Genomic DNA, 20481 nt, shown 5'->3' on the forward strand with positions numbered 1-20481 from the left:
GAAAAAGCGTCCATGATTCCCTTACACTCTCACGTCAAGGTCTGCAATGTGAGGTCACTTTTGCATTATTCTACCCCTATAGGTTAATTACATCAATAGTTTTAACTACTAAGACAGTGGTAAGTATGTCAGATCACCTCAATTACACTTAAATCAGTGCGCATATCATGAGAATATATCATCTCTATCCTCGATTCCTAATATCGTTTTCCTTTGTTGTATCTCCATCCCTGAACCACTATGGCATGAGATGAGTGGTAGCAAAATTTGTGTGTGCACGTGCATCTCTAGGTGGTGAGTGTACTGTATTGCGGGAAGTAATTTTGCAACCCAACAGCCGAGAGTACGGTAACTACACTATTGACACGGTTAGTTTCTTGTGATTTTGAGGTTTCCAAGGTTAGATGACAACGTCGAGTGGTGGTTAAGCTGAACGAACTTCACGTGTATTACACAGGAAACAAGGACAACGACTCAGGACTGCTTTTCCAAGACGAGCACAGAGAGAGAGAGAGAGAGAGAGAGAGAGAGAGAGAGGTCCTATATTCCCCATGCATCACACATGACCCACTCATTACCTTCTCTGAATGGCCGTACTACTGCATAATACCACTCAGAAAAAGAAAGAAAAAACTATATTAGGAAGGAAGGTCCGTTTAAAAAAAAAAGTTTACTCTCCCATTAGACCAACCTACTCACTTGGCATGTTACAGGAGAGCAACTCTATCTCACCAAAACTAATAAAAAATTAACACCAACTCTGTTAATTTCCCTTAAGTGGAACCTGACTTACACATCATCAAACTTAAAATATTGTCTCTCTAATCCTTTAAACAATTCTTTTGATTCCCGAGGAATAGCCCAAGCATCATGAACACATTGGAGGGCAACTTTAGGGTCAGAGCTAACTCTCAAATAAGATATCCCAAGTTTCAATACTATTATCTCCATTCCTTTCCTCTTTTGCTTGCAACTCATGGGCATTGATTTATTTACTAGGAAAAGCACTAATCGGGCACCCATCATTATCACTGAACAACTGACAACCAAATACGAAACGATGAGGCAAAACAATGCGAGTTAGCTCGGAGATGCCATTGCCTTAGAACTAGACAGATTTGAACGATACAATTCCTCGTCTGCTATAACAGGAGGTATACTCCATGTTCCAAGAGAATGTCTAGCCTTATTCCCACCTGGGCACAAAAAGGTGACGTTTATCAAATCTAGAATAGAAATAACTATCATGTAACTTTATGCAATGCAAGGGAAACAAAACTTTACCTTCTTTTGTGGCTTCTTCACATCTTCTCCAGAAATTTAAGGCAAGGTCGGGGTCCAACATCTTCGATAGATGTTCATACTTCTCTTCAGCCTCAGTGATGAATTTTGCCTGGAAAGATTGTTAAGAATGTGAAACTTATCATCATCATCATCAAAGCCTCATTCCAAATATTTGGGGACGGATAAATGAATCGTGTTCCCTCATCCCGTACTATCCAAAGTTACATCTACTATTGAACAGTGTTCATATCGGCCAAAAGGAGGCATTTGGGTCTGTGAGGAGGGATCCTCACAAAGAATCACAATGTGGGCCCCACAGATCCATTAAAAATTCATATTGAGACAGTAGGGAATTTTCACATAACTGTCCTGTGCAACACTATCAGTCATAACTCACCAACATGACTGGTGCCACTGAAGCTCCATATATTCCAACAAACATGCGAAGAATGTTGAAATTATTCTCAACGATATCATCCTACAAAAGATGCCATCATCTTTCACATTAGAAAAGGCCACATTGTTAAGGACCCAGAAAGTTATAAAGTAGATCTTTGTAAATGGCCACACCTCATAATCAAACCTAAAGCATCATCATCCAATATTGTCATCGATTGGGAATGATTTTGTGCTTGCACGAGAAAATAACAATGAAAGCAAACGTGAGCTAGAATAGAAAAAATGGAAACATTTATTGAACAGTACATAAAACACCAACCCAAAACGGGAATAAATCTAAATCTAACACACGCCGTGCTAGAGCACAAAATTCATTCACAAGTACACCCCAAAACTGTACATGCAAACATGTATTCATGGAATGCTCAAACCCTCTCATGCAGATGCATCCATCCCAGCACAAGTGGCCTAAGCAGCTCACTTGCACTGACACATCCATGACCCAATAATTCTGAATTTTTTGAGTGATTTTATGCTTCTACCAGGTACAAATGCTGGTTGAAAAAAATTCTAAAATATGAAAAAAAAACAATGGAGAAACAAAGAAAGGAAGTCCTTACAAGTCATCAGAAATCTCAACAAGAAACTCCGAGATAGATAGAAACTCCATGAGCACATCATCAACCTTCATGACAACTTAAGAGAATATATTATAATCAACAACTAATGCAATATATTTGTTACAGAGAATTGCAATACCATAGAAACCCTTCTAATGCCATAACAGCAGAGGCACAGTTATAAAATACCAATTTTATAGAACAACAAAAAACAAATTTCAATATTATCAAGTGGTGGAACCCTCATAAAACAATCTTCTTAAGATACATGAATGGTTTTAAAATATTAGCTAGCACATTCAAAGAATAACATCAGAAATATATTAAGCTCGGTGAAAAAAAAAATTACCTGTTTTTCCCTCAACTGGTATAGTAACAGATTCAAAACTCGGTAATCAAAGGATTTCAAATGAATTGCTCTCATCACATCTTCAATCAAAATCTGAATAATACATCTTTAGTCAAAAATTAAATATAAAACCTTGACTATAAGATTATAATATCTCTTAAATGGAATGGATGAGAAACCATAATTAAAGCATTTCTAAATATAATAATGTCTCCATGTAACCTTTTACACAGTTACTTGGATTAAGAAAAAGTAAGAAACACCACAGTATCATGCATGGAAAGATCCTCCGATGGAGAACACACTAATACACTCAAAAGGGTAATTTAGTCTCAACATTTTACAGCCATATCACTTTAAAGCATGAAAGAATCAATGAACGCATTTATTCCTTCTTGATAAATTGATTCATAGGGCTTACATCCCTAGCTTAATTGGTTCACATATTGCAAACTCAAATATGACATTGTGGGTTCAAATCCAACTTAATCATCTAACAAATTGCTTCATAGGGCCACTTGCAAAATTTCAGACATTTCTCTACCACAGGATTAAATAAGGTATTCTCAGATTATGACATTAAAAATGTTCGTGAACAAATTTCAAGTGTTAGATTACCAGTATATGATGTCAAGTTTGATAAAAGGGAAAGGAGTACCAATCCTGCTTTTCTTTCATGAAACTCAACTGATATCTCACTTGTTTCGCAGGGCATTGGTGATTATATAAGAGATCAACTTGAGAATTGGACACTGAAATTTGAACCGATGGGAACAATTGAAACCCAGTCATTTCTTTTTTGTTCTTTTTTTCTTTTTTTCCCCTTTTATGAGGTAGGTATGTATCGTGTTTTTGCCATAAATTTGGAAGTGTCTTCAGTGTAGCTTGTTATCGGGGATTCTTTACTATATGGATCATAGCCTCTTTATGCAATTTCTCACCCATCCAAAACCTGCAGCAACTATAAGCATCACATATGCTGGATTATGGTTCTATGAGAAATTTGCAAGTTGTTACCACCCAAATCTTTCAAGTTATTACGTGCTACTCCACCGAATCACTACTCTTTTCATTGCATTCAATACCATACAATTGAATCTTGGAAGTTCTTCCTGGTCAAAGCCACACAATGGCAAGAAAAGAATAATTCAAATTTCTCATACCAGTCTTTCTATTGTGCAATTGCTATTTTTTTTTCTATAAACGTTATACAAGATCCTCTCTGGCCCTTATAAGTAGACTACCAAACCTATGAGAAGTCCATTTCCTCCCTAAATGTTTTTAAGCAAAGTTTTGGTTTCTACTCATTTTAATATATTGATTTAACTTTTCCAGCACACCTATTTCACCAGGGCAATAATAGTCCAAATCAAAAGCTAATATTGTATCATGTAAATTTTGGACTATGACCAATGGAAGGGCCTGCCCACTGTTGGTACATAATGGATTAATGACAAGGTCTTACACATGAAAGAAAATCTCCATGCAAATGAAAAGGTTGGACTGTCATCCTAGTATTCCTTTCCAAATTACATACATATATTAATATATTCGGAAATATACTCAAATAACATAGAATATCATACCAAAAAAGAAAACAAGAAAGTTAGCATGATTTTTTTTACCAATGTATGCAACCTATATTACCAATTCATTATTCAAATTTGGGTTCACTGTTTGCCACTCTAGAATGAACCAGTTCATTTATGCAAAGAAGTAAATGCTCATTTGGTGAATCCCAATTATTGGGTTTGAAATATGAAGGAACGAATTAGGAAACTTAGTATGCAACAATATAAAGAAGGGTATGCAACAATATAAAGAAGGAAAAGGCCCAGCGATATGTATGTACCTCCTTTTTGCTCATAAGTGCATGACAGAGCTTCCTCTCTAGAACCCAATACTCTTCTCCACACTTAAGCTCTGCTCTTATTCTGAACTCAAGAAGCAAAAAAAATGAAAATATTAAAAAATAAGAGCTATGCACGATCCAAACCACAAAAGAAACAACTTTACCAGTAAAAGACAATAGAGAATATGCAAGATGATAGACCTCTCCGACAAAAGTCCATGATGCTCTAATAGAAAAATGAGAGGTCTGAATGGACCAGTTTTGAAAACTTCTACAAACCGATCTGTTAACCTTCTATTCCTTTCCTGCATCTCAGTCAGAATCAGACTGAACAGGTAAGAGTCGAACAACTTGTTGAAAGGTTTCACAATGAGTATCAGCAAACCAGCAAACTTACTTCCTTATAAGTATCATTAATAACACTCTTCGCTGATATATTTAAAATTTCTTCATTTAAACTGTCCAGCTGTATCATGAAAAACAAGACAGTGTTAAGAAAGAAAAGATACTTGAAAAAAGAAACTGATTTGGTAGCTCATGAGCCCCAAACGGTTCATTCCTCAATCCAATGCTTCGACCCTACTGTAACAAGCACAAGCATTGGTTGCTCATGTCTATTGGGTTCAAAACTTTGACCAAGGTATTGGAAACCACAAAGCCTCCTATAATGAACAGTTTTACAAGTGACTTAATGCTTCCTTTTAATAGAGAAGTATGTGATCATGTTACTGGGCTGAGCATATTACCTGATAGATAAAACTTTCTGTAAATGAAAGCACAGGGAGATATCTGAACGCTGATTGTGGTCTGTTCACATCCATCCCATGAAACATAAAATAGGACCTGCACTGCTAATTGACCACACAATCATTCACATAAGCATTTTAAACCCTTTTATTGCAATAATTTTTTTTTTCCAAAGGGATGAAAAGATGCTAATGTTATTAACATCATATCCAAAACTTATGTTACCAGGACACCTCAAAATGGATGTCGTACCTGTGACTGACACTTCAATTTTCTTTTATAAACATAAAAATCCACATAAGAGAAAATTGCTGACCATCCTTGGGGAGGATAGGGATGATCTCATAAGAAATCTTTCTTCTATACTTCGCAAAGAGAAAATCATCTGAGAAGATATTGAGAGTCCAGCAGCTCAAAATTGGGGAAACAAATTCAAAGGTTTTCCATAAATGTGCAAACGCAAAGCAAACTTAATGGGGGATCTGGTGGTTAATAGGAGGATTCTTTAAGGGATGGGATCTCTAGATTTATGAGAGATTGTACATGTCAAAAGCATATTGTAGGTTGGTTAGAGAGGATCTTTGAAGAGGAAGGAGCGCTATCAGCTTTGAAGTGTTTTCTGACTTGAAATATTATGGTTTCCCTCTGGCTTTTTTTTTTCAAAACCTGTTGTGATACACTTGTAAGAAGGATGGATAAAGACTTTGCTCACATATATATAATTTGTATGGAGAAGCTCCAAAGCCCACCTAAATCGCTTAGAGCAGGAGTTTGGGACTCGTTGTGCCAAGTAGACTGGGAAATCAGGGGTACACTTGTCTAATCGAGAATTTGTGCGAACTTAGTTAAGGGGGATTCTACTTATACCACGGTGAAGAGAGGGAGTGAGGTGAAGAGAGATCTAGATCAACTCCTACCATGTCTCATTCGTTGTCATGATTGGTGAGCCAGGTCATTTTCATTTTGAGGCAGGTAAGGAGTGTCAACTCATCTTGACGGTCAAAGGATGATGTAGGTCCCCAATATAATTGTTTGATACTATATATATATATATATATAATTGTTTACTTTCATTGTCATCCTGACAGATTAGACACCTTCATCGGGCACCACCCTCCATTGGCATTTATGATGGCACTTCCTCCTAAGTGTCGGACAATGAGCAATCTAGGTCATCCTAATGAATGGCATCCCAAGGTCATGTGGCCATACCACGTCATTCCACATTTTGTTGTTCTTCTTAAGCCTGTTGGCAGTTTAGTCACCACCATCTACAACATTAAAGAAGGATCTTGATGAGGACATCACATACATACCCTTCAGAGCATTCCAAAGGAAAAAAAAAAGCACTTAGATTCATTGTGGATAGACGGAATATGGACGAGCACTGTTGCATCCTTATTGAGTCATCATATCATGTTTTTATTTAATTTATGTTTATGAGTATTTGAGGTTATTTTCATGTTTTATTAGCCTATGGTGTTAGTATAGGTGTTTAGGGGTAATTTGATAACTTTATATTGATTTTTTAATGAGTTTTCATAGACTGAAATTTCAAGGAAAATAAAGTTATAGGATTGAGACATAGATGGTATTTCTGCTTTTGTTTTATTTAAGTTGTTTTAAGTTTTATTTACAACCATTGGATCTCCTTATTTTATTTGGATTGTTGAGATTAGATTTAAGGTTTAGAGAACATTATAAATACTTGCTTCTTGCTGTAATTTTCTTCAATGATGAATAAAATTGAGATTGAAGCTTTGATATTCCCATTAAAGGTGTGGTGTGAGACCATTTTAGAGTGAGTCTAAGGTAACATTTATTTTCTCTATCGATTTCTCAATCGAGGTGGGTATTTTATTTATTTTTTCTTAACATTTTCTTTCTTACTTTCTCTATTAAATTTCTGTTTTGAACCTCTAAAACAATCATAAACCCTACCCAATCCCTTATATAAACCAAAACCCCATCGACATTCTCTTCTCCATTGAAACCTAACCGTAATACCCATAAAAACCCGACCTAACCCTTCCCTACTTAAACCACATCATTCCTTATCACTGAAAAGCCTAATCACAATCCTTTTTTTTTTTAGCCTACAATTTCTCCAAACGTTGTTAGCTTGTTACCCTATAAATCAACACTACTTATTTGGTTATTTTCGCATTAAAATTGAGCCAAGAAATCTATTTTGAACATCTAATTGAAACCCTAGATTAGAGAAAGACTTGTCTTCCATTGAACGTATTGTTAGTACTTGAATAGCTATTACTGTGGGATTGTGACGAACCTTAGGACTATTTTGATTATTGTTTGGATTCTCTTACATATCCATGAATATATGAACTAATGATTTACATTTGCATTGCTTATGTTAATTCAGTCTGATCTTAGATTTATCATCCTAGGGTAACATTCACGGTCCTGCATCAGAACTCAAGAAAGTTCTAGTTGAATTCCATGAGAGGGTCAAATGGGACATAGGCTTGTATTCCATATTCCTTACATTCATTCCATTGGTACATAAAGTAAATGAGTTCAAGAGATTTTTGGCCGATTAGTCTTGTTGGAAATGTGTACAAGATTGTGGCCAAAATTTCACCAGTTCTAGTGAAATATGTTGACACGACGACAAGTGCATATCAATATGCATTCATCAAAGATAAATAAATTCTCAATAGTTTGAATTGCTAGCGAGTGTATTGATTTATAGCAGAAAGGGAGTAGATCATAAAAACTCAACAAGAAATATGTTTATTACCATGTGGACTGGGGTCTTCCAAACAACTATATGAGCAAATGAATAATAGCCAACCAAACCATTACATGTGGGAGAACAAAAAGAGTGTAAATACTTTATTCCAAAATTGTAGGGAAGCTTAGGTGATATGGTATTTTTATCTCTTTCTCTTTGATATATTTTCAATTGGTACCAAAGATATTTTAGACGTTTTTCTCACATGGCCTAATAAACTCTTTTAGATCTTGTAGTGGATCCCATGCCATTTGTTGGTGCCTCATGCTCTTTAGTTATAACAAAGAGATCTTGTGGTGCCACATACCATTTGTTGGGTTACCCAAAGGAATGTAATCTTTGAATACAGATATCGAGATATTATGGCATGATAAGAATGGGGACAAAAGGTTCCACTTGGTTAATTGAAAAGTTGTGTGCGAGTCAAAGAAGGATGGGGGTTTAGGAATTAGGGGTTTTTGGGTCGCTAATAGGGCTTTGCTAGGGAAATTGGTTGTGGAGGTTTGGAGTTGAAACTTCCAATCTTTGGAAGAAGACAATTAGGGCCAAGTATGGGGAAAATTGGAATAGTCAGGAGAGCGAAGAAGTAAAACTGTCATATAGGAGTAGTTTGTGGAAGGGGATTATGAAAGTTGGGTTAGAGTTAGTTATCAAAAAAAAAAAAAAGTTGGGCAAAGTTTAGGAAGAGGGTGAGATTCAAAGTAGGGAAAAAAGATAGGGTTAGATTTTGGGAGGACTAGTGGTGTAGGGATTCAATGTTTTGCCATCGTTTCCCATGCCTGTATAGTTTATCCTTGAAAAATGACTTACCTTGTGCCAGTTTCTTGAACTTGGTTGGAAACGAGCTTGTTGGGATTTGGGCTTCAAGAGGAATTACAATGATTGAGAGTTGCAGGATCTTCAAGACCTTACGACTCAACTTGATCAAATCCACTGGGTGAGCACAGAAGAGGATGGGAGGGAGTGGACTTGTGCTAAAGGTTTTAATTTCCCTGTTAACTCGTTTGCCTTTGGTATGATAACTCCTAATACTTCCTCTTTGCATTTCCCTTTCAAGTTCATTTAGAGCTCAAAGGTTCCTTCAAAAGTCTGTTTCTTTACTTGGTTAGCAACTCTTGACAAATTACCCACTCTTGATTACTTAAATAGACGGGTGTTACCCCAAATTTTTGTCATCTTTGACCCCACTTGTTTGCACTAGAAACACCTGTTAAACATTGGCATAGTAAAAAAACACGGTGTTCTGCAATTTTCAAGTGCTTGGTTGAACGAATATGTTGTGGGCCCGCTCGTAAATTGACACAAAACCCATTTAAAATGTCGTAATATTTTGTGGGCAAAAAAGCTCCACAAAGCTTTCCTAAACCCTATGCAGTTCACCTCTTCTCTCCTCTACCAAGAGGCTACACAAGGTACTCTCTCTCTCTCTCTCTCCCCTTCTTTGTTTTTTCTTCTCCATCGGCTGCACTTCTCAATTGAACATGGAAACAAAAACCAGAAAAAAAAAAACCCATCTCTCTCTCTCTCTCTCTCTCTCTCTCTCTCTCTCTCTCTCTCTCTCTCTATATATATATATATATATATATATATATATATATATATATATATATATACAGAAAACCCAGAATTTCGTATTGGTTTGAGCCATTGAGATTAGAGGAGTCCAGAAAGAAATTGGACCCTTGCTTAAGTTAAACCAAACACCATAAAAAATTCCCTCTCTAAACTCAGTTGGAGGTTTTAATGTAGATGAGTCTTTTTTCATCTTGTGTTTCATTTGAATCTCTTCTGTAAAATTTGTATGGGTATTTCTTTCATCAACATAATTTGTATCCAATCTTACTTTGTTTCACTTCAATCTCATTTGTACCCTTTTTTTGCCTTTTATTTTTCACCAATATTTCTCTCTCTGGGTAGTCATTGATTTTTTCCTCTTGATTTTTTTTTTCTTTCTTTTGATTTAATTATCAATATCTTTATTTTATTCTTTTTTTTTTTTTTTTACTTTTGTTTTCTGTTTCTGAATGCAGGATCAGTCATATATTCTTATTTAGGTTGTGTTATTTGGTGTCTATGTTGTGTTTTCAAGTATGGAAGTTAGTTGAGTATAGTCTTAATAGATTTTCCTAGTTGATGGGTTTAATTGCAACTTTGAATAATGTTCTGAAGGATGTCTTTGTTGGTATTGAAGGGTTTCTCACATTTGAATGGCAGTTGGACCAAGGAGATTGCATACATAACAATAGGTCTTCATCTTTGCACATCCTATTTGTTTTTACGTACATACATAAATGTGGTCAATTAGGTTGTCAAACTTTAATTGTTAATAGTAGTCATATTTAAATCTGAGTGAATTGGTATGAGGTATATTTCAGGAATATAATGATACATCTAGTGAACTTATCATTTTTTTTTAATTAATATTTTTAGTAAAAATATATATTATTTTTTTTTTGGGTGTCAACTAATTACCAAGCACCCAAAAAATAGTGTGAGAAACTACCAAATATGAAACTCGTAAAAAGGTGTAAAATTTTGTAATTGCAAAACTCTGTAAACACAAAGTTTTGCAATTACGGAATTTCGCAGTGCAAACAAGCAGGGCCTTTGTCATGCAAGCGGTGAGTCCGTAAACCATATTTTGTTGCATTGGCAACTACTTTACTCCATTTGGTCTCATTTTCTCAGATTATTCAAAATCTCTGAAGTGACTCCTAATTCATTGTTATCTTTGCTCTAAAGTTGGGATTCATCCATGTTTATAGGGAAAAAGAAAATCCTTTGTTTCCTTCCTTTTGCTACTATTGGGGTCCATGGTTAGAAAGGAATAGGAGGATCTTCAAAGGGGTTGTTTCTTCGGGTCAAGAGGTTATTTTGAGCAATTTGGGACTGTTGCTCTTTTAGTGCAAGTTGTGTACGGAATTTAAGGGCATATTCTTCAAAGATTTTGTCTTCTGTTGGGACTCTCTTTGTTGTAACTAGTTTCTTTTGCTTTCTTTCGGCTGGTCACCTAGACCAACTGCAGTACCTGTTTTTCGTTTGAATAAAAAATTTACTTGTAAAAAAAAAGATACTGAGAAATTATACAGATTTGTAGAGCAATCGGGCACTTAACCATGGAGCAGTCTCCAGTCAAGAAAGTTACATGATTCCTAACTGATAGATTATGGGAAGAATTGGGAAGTTCTTATATATGATGTACTTTCATGCCCTCGAGATGTTTGGCTTAAGTTTGTTATGTATATTTTGTTTCCATGCTATCGTTAGGGAAATCAATTTTCTGACATGTATTGCATATACATACCTTCAAAGATGCAAGGAATTGATTATGCAAAACAAAATACATCTTCTAGTATACAAGGATAAACTAAATCATAGGCCACGATATACATAAAAGACACAAGAATGACCCTTTGTGTAATCTTAAAAAGTTAAATGCAATTATAATTAGTTACCAGCAACTAAAGGACTATGAACTCACAAAATCCTCCAGGGTAGAATTTGCTCGTTGCATTGCATCCAATCCAACCATGGCCATGTCTTCAATATCAAGCCTCCATGAAACAAGATTGCTTTCATCATTGAGACAAAGTTCCGTACGATGTGGAGCACAATTTTGTTCACAAGCTGTAATAAAAATACAATTTAGTTCCTAGCCAAAAGGTCAAACAATCTTTACCTTTTTCAAATTTTATTTACAATTATTTTTCTTATCAAAAAAGGTCAAACAATCTCCTTCGAATTTTTCGGCAAGAACTCAGGCAATAAAATCGAAGGAGAGATTGGGACTGATGGTCTATATAGTGAGCATTTCAAGGGAGGCTTGGATTTAGATACCTATGACGAAATCAAAAGTTCAACACAACATCCCAAGAATACCAAATGCCACAATCTTTAGGTCCACTAAAACCATGCCCACCACTTGTTGGAACTATTCGCCAAAAAGCAAATTGATTATTGATTTCTAGCCCTTGATTAGAGTAGCACAAAAAATGCAAAAATCCAAGGGTAAAATCGAATTTTTTGGCAAGAACTCAGGCAATAAAATCGAAGGAGAGATTGGGACTGATGGTCTATATAGTGAGCATTTCAAGGGAGGTTTGGATTTAGGTACCTATGACGAAATCAAAAGTTCGACACAACATCCCAAGAATACCAAATGCCACTCTTTGGGTCCACTAAAACCATGCCCACCACTTGTTGGAACTATTCGCCAAAAAGCAAATTGATTATTGATTTCTAGCCCTTGATTAGAGTAGCACAAAAAATGCAAAAATCCAAGGGTATAACTCATGAATTAACAGAAATCCTAATGAACAATTATGAGACCATTTCTTTTTCATATTTATTTTTCCTCTTTAGGAGCACATCCCACTTGCGGAGTTAACAAATGAATGCAGAAATGGAGCCAGGATAAGCTACATCAATTACGTCTTGTTCCTATCTAAGTGGACCTACAACCTAGCCTTCTCATTCTCATCAAACAAAAGACTACCACGCACGTCCTTTGCCAGCAAGCTACCCTCGTCCGTCACTTCTATCCGCCCATGCGGGAGATCAGATCGTGCACATAATGTGTGGAAGATTTCAATCCTTTCTAATGTTGTTTTATTATTGGATCACGACTCAAGGTGAATTTATAGTGGTTGAGAACTTTGCCAAATGGAACAAATTTTCTACTAGTACGTGTTTCGTGTGTCAAAAGCAGAAGAGTTTGTTACCCATTTGTACCTACATTGTGATTTCACATAAGAGTTTGCTGCTAGTTCCTCAATGTTTTGGATTGGTTTTTTCAGTGTCTATGAAGTCATGAAAGAATCTTATTCCAACTAAGAAAATGGCATTTTGGTGCCTTTGGAATGCTAGGCAAAATTCTATAGAATCTGTCGTCACTGTTATCATCAAAGAATTCTAGGGTATCATCCTATCTAATTTTGCACACAAGAGGTTCAAGATATGTGTTGGTAGCACTAGATTGAAAGCACTGTCTACTCTTAGTTCGTGCAGACAGAACAAGAAAGAATCAAACTTGAATTTGAAGGTTTCTTTCAAAACCAAGGGGACAACTGGTATTGTAGGATAAGGTTTTGGGTCCTTTGTGGATTGTCAACTCCTACAGTCACATTAGCAATATTGCAAATAGACTAGATATTTTATAAAAGCCATATTTCAAGGGCAATGATGCTATATTCAGCTGTCTTCCAAGAGATGGCGCCCTTGGGCCTCTTTTACACATGGTGACATTTTTTTAATAATGCAAAATAAAAAAAGAAAAACAAATATACAAATAAAACTTTAAGATAAAAGAGACTCTACCAAAAGAAAAAGGTTAGGGTATGTTTGGTAACACTTTTGAAGTTTGGAAATTGGTTTCTGCTTTCTGAATTTTAGAATCTAAAATCTTGTTCTGGAAAAGTTGTTTATTTACCACTTTTAAAAGCTTCAAGTTATAAAATGAATTTTAAAACATAATGGTCATTTTAACAATATTACCCTTCTGTTATTCTAATAAATTGTTAACCGAAAAATATTACATGTTATGCATAATGAAACCATCCACACATTCAATTTTGATTTTTGATGAATCAAACACCCCAAAAATGTCGTTTCCAAACTAAATTCACATTTAAGAAATTATATTCCAACAAGGTCATACACAAATAATAAACAATCATGCATTTTCTAATTAGATTGCAATCTATTCACGTAAAGTGACCAAATCAACTTGTGCTTGCGGTGAGAATATTTCATTATAAATTGGTGGATCTTGTGGAAGTTCGAAGTCTATTAAAGGGTTGATTGCTTCGTCGACATCAACTTCATATTATCGAAACAACTCATTATGGAGAGAAACACGACGTAAAAAGTTGTGTATTATCATGCATGCAATAACAATGTCCCGTTGTGTGTGATAATGATATGAAGGCATTTTGTTCAAAATCGATAATTTTTTTTCCATACACCAAAAGTTCTCTCAATAACATTCATTAATCGAGCGTGTGCATTGTTAAATTTCTCATTTCTACCCATTGTAAGTGTTTCTCGGTATGTTCTTAGCCAACACTGTGTGTTGTGATATGGAATCATAAAACCCCTAATGTGTGTGTGTGTATACAACGTCGTACAAATAATACATATCTACATCAAATATAAAAAATATGTAAAATTTATATTATTAACTGTAAGATTAATTCTAAAAATATAATTTGAAAATACATACCTGGAGGAGGAATTGGAAAATTGTTAAACAGATTACGTAGTGTCACATTTAACACCCTCGAGTCATGTGCAACTCCTTCCCATCCAGCCATTATATTTATGAACTCCATATTGAAATCACACACCACCATGACGTTTTGAAAACATTTTCCCTATTCCCTTCTTATGAATGTGACTTGTTGATCAAACGAAATGTATGCATCAATTAGTGTGTCATCCAATACACCGATAACACCCTTAAACGACCCTTCTCTCACATATACATAAGATCGAATTTCTCCCATTAGCTTATTAAATATTGGGGGGACTATTATCTCTTGTGCAAACTATATCATTGCATGCAACACTTCATGAAAATACCTACTTACGGTTTCTCCAGAGTGTTGGAATCGATATTTTATTAATTGATTCCGACAATCATGACATATTGTCACTAAGAACATTGTCATTTTTTCTTTTACGTATATATACCTACTATCACTTAGCCAATTTTTATGTCAAAAATATTTACATAATTATACGAAAACACTCTTCTCCATCTTAAAGATCTCATACATTTGTGTCGAAGATCCTTCCAAAAGTTCTCGCACATATGCCTTACTAGAAAGTGACGAGGTGCACAACCTTTGTCGAACATTAATACAATTTTTTAGTTTAAGCATAAAAAGTAATGTTACCAATATTACTAACCATTGTTGTATCGTCATTATCACTAAAACACAATAAAAAAAAATTATAAAAATTAGTACTAATTAAAGCTATAAAAATGAATTCTTCAAACATGCAATATATAATAAGTTATAACATACCTATTTGATTAGGTAATAAGATAATAATTCCAATTAAACAATAAAAAATTTCATAGTATCTACGTTAACAATCTTAAAAAAATCATTTATAATAATTATCCAAAAAATTAAAATATCAAAATAACCAATACATCATTGGTTTTCATAAAAAAAAAAAAGAGATGTTTGACTTCAACTAATTGTTTACAATAAATTCTAAAAATTGAACTCTCTCTGTTTCATTATCAAAGTTCATAAATACTTGTTTCAATTTCGGTAGTTGTGCAAATTTCAATATAGAAACATGGTAAGTATGAATGTTGATCACCCCTAAGTTCTTCAAATCCTTCATAACTTTATTCACATCTTTGAAACAAGGTATTTTACTAGTATTTTCTTTATTAATCTGTTCTTCGATGACATTAAAAAGTCTCTCCAAGTTTTTCTCAATAGTGTCATCACAATTCAAATTCCTACGCCTCTTCTTCAGCGAGTCTTGTGATGTGTTCTCTTCAAGTGAGATGGCACCGATGTCACTATTCATTCCTGGGGTATTAGGGGTGCTTTCTACATTTACACCTTGGAAGTATGTATCCCCTTCCCCTGAAAATGGGTCACCATAAGTGTCTTTATCATCCAAATTTGTGTACTCCACAGATTCAGGATCATCCACATCTCTATCAACAGTGGGGCGCGGAATTGATGAGAAAGGGCTCCATGCTTTATCCCCATTTGAAAAGGTGCTTTCAAAAATATTCATCATTTCAGCATCTACGAGAGGCTTGTTCCTAAACTTCTTAGCTTCGGAAATTCTCTATTCAAACAATAATATAAAATTAATTAGACTAAGACTAGTTAATCAAATTAAAAATATGTAGTTAAGGGTAGAAACTTGCCTCTAGGACATCATCCAACTTCTGCAGAGGCCAATTTATAGTATTGATATCCGCACTAAGCTCATGTTCGGATAATCCAACAAGTTTCCTCCATATGTTGTAATCAGCCCTCAGGTAATCATATTGATTTTTTAACATCTTATGACTATAGTTCACCCCCCACGCCTTATTGAATTCAGATTCTAGTCTTTTCCATGAAACAGTGGTAAGGGATACTCCTCTGTACCCTTCCTTATTCACCTCGCTCAAGCACAACTCAAGGAAGTGCTTCCTTTTCGAGTAATCCGTAGAAAAATCCATTCTATCAACACTCTTTTCTTGTTGAGAGTTTTGATTACTCTTTTCTTTACCCTTATTCTTGGAAGCCATACCTATGAATAGCAACGAACAATGATCAACTTTTGACGAATTTAAAAAATCTTTTTAATTCCAAAGTACGTATGGTTAATCTTCATTTTTATCTTGGTTTTGGCATAATATCAAACACCTAACACATACTTATGTATCGCATATAATTTTATTATCCTTATCAATTAAACCACAATTTGAGAACTTATCAGTAATGGTTCCTAGGTTTTACAATAAGAAAACAACAATCCAGAACAAAATCAAACAACATGAGAATCCAGATCCAATCAATACATCTAAACATGAATAATAAAAAAAGTAACATGCAATTTACATATAATGCCCTCCCTATGAACAATGTGCTAGCAAACTTGGTTGCCAACCAAACCATTGAACTTGTGGAACAAAAATTGAATGGTCAAACTCAAGATGATAAACAAGTTTGCCATGTGGAATTCGTCCATGTCGTATATAGCAAATCTTAAATTTAACAACTTTTGGCAAGTAAGCATAGATGTACTTCTTAGTAAACATAAGCATAGATAATTAATGGTGGGTACGAAAATCTAGATTTTTGTATGAGAAAATTTCATTGAAGTCATAAAGAAAGGAGGTTGAAATGGACAATCAGGAACATACAAAGATGCAAACGCCCAAAAATACCTCAATAACTAAGCACTTGAAATGTTATACACCCAACCATCTCCCTCAAAATTCATCAAAAAATAACTTCTGAACTCCTTGAAAAAATTTCATCAAAAAAGAGAAAATTCATAAGATCCTAATTATCCTACCGAACCACTTGCTTGCCTATGGTAAAAAAATATAGACGACATTCAAAAATAATTTTTGATATGTAAGCACTACCTAATTGGATTGAGATGTGAATTACCTAATCACCACTTCATCATCATGGAATAGATAATTCTGAGCTATTCCTAAAATAGACACTAATATCCTATGATTTTAAAAATCATCCAAAACCAAGATGACTACCCTAATAATCTCAATTGTTTTTTCTTGAAACACCCAAATCTATAAAACCTAAATCCCATACATTCAAAAAACCCTAGAGATTTTTTAATTACAAACATATGATCGAAATTACATATATGAAATATATGATGTTAAAAGAAAAAGAGATAACCATTAACAGAATAAAATGGTAGGTCAAAGATAGAGAGATATCTTACTGTGTTAATTTCGGAGTGAAAAATATAGGACTTTCGAGAGAAAGGGGAGGGACCTTGATAACACTGTTGTAGAAGAAGGAGAGGTAGAAAAATTAAAAATAAGCGTTTGTATAAAGAAGGGATAAGTGATAGAAATCAGTGTTTTGAGGAGGGTATTTTAGGAATAAAAAACAATTCAGAATTCAAAAGTTTCATCCAGCGTCCCTCCATCGCTGAACCAAAACTTCTGAATTTTTGTTCTTAATTCTGAAATCTGAATCGAAACAACCGACAATAGAGATTTTGAAGTTTGAATTTTAAAGGTGGACCACCTCCATTCAGATTTCAGAAGTGTTGCCAAACACACACTAAACGTTCTGAAGTCTGAATTTTAAAGATGATCCACCTTCATTCAAACTTCTTCCGAAAATCCCAATTGATCTTTTTGTTATTTAGGTGTGTGTTTGGTAATACTTCTGAAATCTGAATGGAGGTGGTTCCACTTTTAAAATTCAGACTTCAAAAGTTCTATTGCCGTTTGTTTCGATTCAAATTTCGGAATTAAGAACCAAAATTCAGAAGTTTTGGTTCAGTGATGAGGGGATGCTGAATGAAACTTCTGAATTCTGAATTTGTTTTTTATTCCTAAAATACCCTCTTCAAAACATTGATTTCTATCACTTATCCATTCTTTATACAAACCCTAAAACTCTTATTTTTAACTTTTCTACCTCTTCTTCCTTTACAACAGTATTGTCAAGGTCTCTCCCATTTCTCTCGAAAATCCTATATTTTTCACTCTAAAATTAACACAGTAAGTTCTCTCTATCTTTGTTCTACCATTTTCATCCATTAATAGACATCTCTTTTTCTTTTAACATCATATGTTTCATATATGTAATTTTGATCATATGTTTGTAATTTAAAAATCTCTAGGATTTTTTGAGTGTATGGGATTAAGGTTTTGCTGATTTGAGTGTTTCAAGAAAAAATGATTGAAATTATTAAGATAGTTATCTTGATCTTAGACGATTTTTAAAACCATAGGATACAATGCCAAGTTAGTAATTGCTAGTTGGACTTTAACATTAGATCTTTTTCTTCCCGAGTTTTGATGGAGGTTGGGAACGTTAGTTGGTGCAAGGCCAAACTAGTGTCTAGTCTAGGAATAGCTTAAAATTATCTACATGGATGATGAAGAGGTGATTAAGTAGTTCACATCTCAATCCAATTGAGTAGTGTTTACAAATCAAAAACTATTTTTGAATGTCGTCTATATTTTTAACAATAGACAAGCACAAGTTGATATGATCACTTTATGTGATCAGATTGCAAATCAACTAGAAAATGCATAATTATTTATTACTTGAGTATTACCTTGTTGGAATATAATTTTTCAAGTATGAATTCAATTTGAAAACAATACTTTTCGGACGTTCGATTTATTAAATGTGTGGATGGTTTCATTATGCATAACATGTTATGTTTTTCAGTTAACAATTTATTAGAATTACAAAAGGGTAATATTCTCAAAATAACCATTATGTTTTAAAATTCTGTTTGTAACCAGAAACTTTTAAAAATGACAAACAAACAACTTTTCCATAATCATATTTCGAAAAATAAAAACTAGACTTCAAACTTCAGAAGTGTTACCAAACATAGCCTAGGAATCTCAAAAAGTATTTATTGAGATCATAGGAATCACGAGAATAAATATTGGGATTTTGATTTTTCAAGGAAAAGAAATGAGATGCATTTGTGACAGATCCCGACTAATTGTTTCTATAACAAAAAACTAAAATTATTTCATAATTCCACCATGGTTTTTAAATTCATCCAAGACCAAGACATATCGCCCGAGTTAACTCGGCATCAGAGCTGAACGAGACCAACTCGCAAAGTCATTTTCTGATCGAGCGAGTCACGTTCAATTTTTTTATTTGTCCCACGATACGTCTCAAACATATTGGAAAACTCGTCCGAAACGACTCGGTATCGGAGCTGAACGAGACGAGACGAGATACCGAGTTTAAAAACCATGAATTCCACACAGCACAACTTAATTATAAGATATAAGTATGATTGTTTCCCAGACCCAATTGTATACCTTCTTCTGTTAGACAGAACACGGCTTCTTGGAGAACTTCTGCTGAAATCTGGCAAAGAAATAATATAAGAATATAGGGAACCTTAGTAAAGCAAAGAATCGAAATTTAAGCAATTTAAGCTTACCTTTGGCAGATTTTCAGAAATCAGATGACACTTCTTCTCCATGTTGAGCATTCCACATGGTTTAGCCTTTCGGGGACGAATCGATTTCCAAACAGAAGGATCAGAAATGCAGTAAATCGGTCTCAAATTTTTTTTTACTTTTTTTTACTTTTTTTTTATTTTTTTGGGAGAAGAAAGCATTTAACATAGATAAATCAAAGAGAGAGAGAGAGAGAGAGAGAGAGAGAGATTTTTTTACCATGAAGAGGAAGAAATCGGCTAGAAAGCGATCAGAGTCGTGGTGGTTAGTAGAGAGATCATGCGTTTGCATCCATGAAAGCGTTCTCTGAACGTCTTCCAGCTTCCGAAGAGATTCCATGGCCTCGCCTTCCACTTCCACGACTACGCCCTTTTAGTATTCTCGCCTCTTTCTCTCAACCCCACCAAGGAACACTAACCTAAATCGACGTTTGAGGGTACTTATCAAACGAACGGTTGAGATGAGATAATGCCCTATTGGGTAATTTAGAAATGAATAATGCTGAAGTTACCTCAAGCTATGAACCGCTACGAACCTCATATCGCACTTCTTGATAAAAGTGAAAAAGTATCTATGATTCCTAGGGCCTGTGTGGATACACCTCTCCATGCAAGAGCAAAAGCTCAATCACTCCCCGCAAGAGCAAAAAACCTCTCCGCGGAAGAGCAGGTCTTTGAAGCTTCTCCACAAAGAGCAAAAAACCTCTCCCCGCAAGAGCAAAAACCTCTCCACGTCAAAGCAAAAATCTATCCAAACGTTTGCTAGCTCCCCGCAAGAGCAGAAGTCGTCAAGAAGCTC

General features: G+C 34.7%; 1 protein-coding gene across 6 annotated transcripts; it reads right to left on the reverse strand.

Moving 5' to 3' along the window:
• Positions 1-616: 616 nt before the first annotated feature.
• Positions 617-20232, reverse strand: LOC147406840 (ATP synthase subunit B). 6 transcript variants are annotated; one of them, XM_086435123.1, is made up of 15 exons: positions 19903-20216; positions 19665-19730; positions 19540-19588; positions 15910-16280; positions 11488-11633; positions 5251-5347; positions 4902-4970; positions 4706-4809; positions 4505-4586; positions 2653-2745; positions 2304-2368; positions 1855-1867; positions 1682-1762; positions 1285-1393; positions 617-1196 (listed from the first exon to the last, which is right to left on the reverse strand). In XM_086435123.1, exons 1-15 carry the CDS (start codon positions 20020-20022, stop codon positions 1081-1083), a joined length of 1581 nt encoding a protein of 526 aa, XP_086291249.1. In that variant the 5' UTR covers positions 20023-20216; the 3' UTR covers positions 617-1080. The 6 variants fall into 6 exon arrangements, 5 of the variants coding, with proteins under 5 accessions (XP_086291249.1, XP_086291250.1, XP_086291252.1 ...); XM_086435124.1 differs by lacking the exon at positions 1855-1867 and having other exon boundaries at positions 19903-20224; XM_086435126.1 differs by lacking the exon at positions 15910-16280 and having other exon boundaries at positions 5251-5355; positions 19903-20200.
• Between the last annotated feature and the right edge of the window lie 249 nt (positions 20233-20481).

Source organism: Akebia trifoliata, chromosome 3 (assembly GCF_017979445.1).
Source record: "Akebia trifoliata isolate Shusen 1 chromosome 3, ASM1797944v1, whole genome shotgun sequence".
Classification (NCBI taxonomy): Eukaryota; Viridiplantae; Streptophyta; class Magnoliopsida; order Ranunculales; family Lardizabalaceae; genus Akebia; species Akebia trifoliata.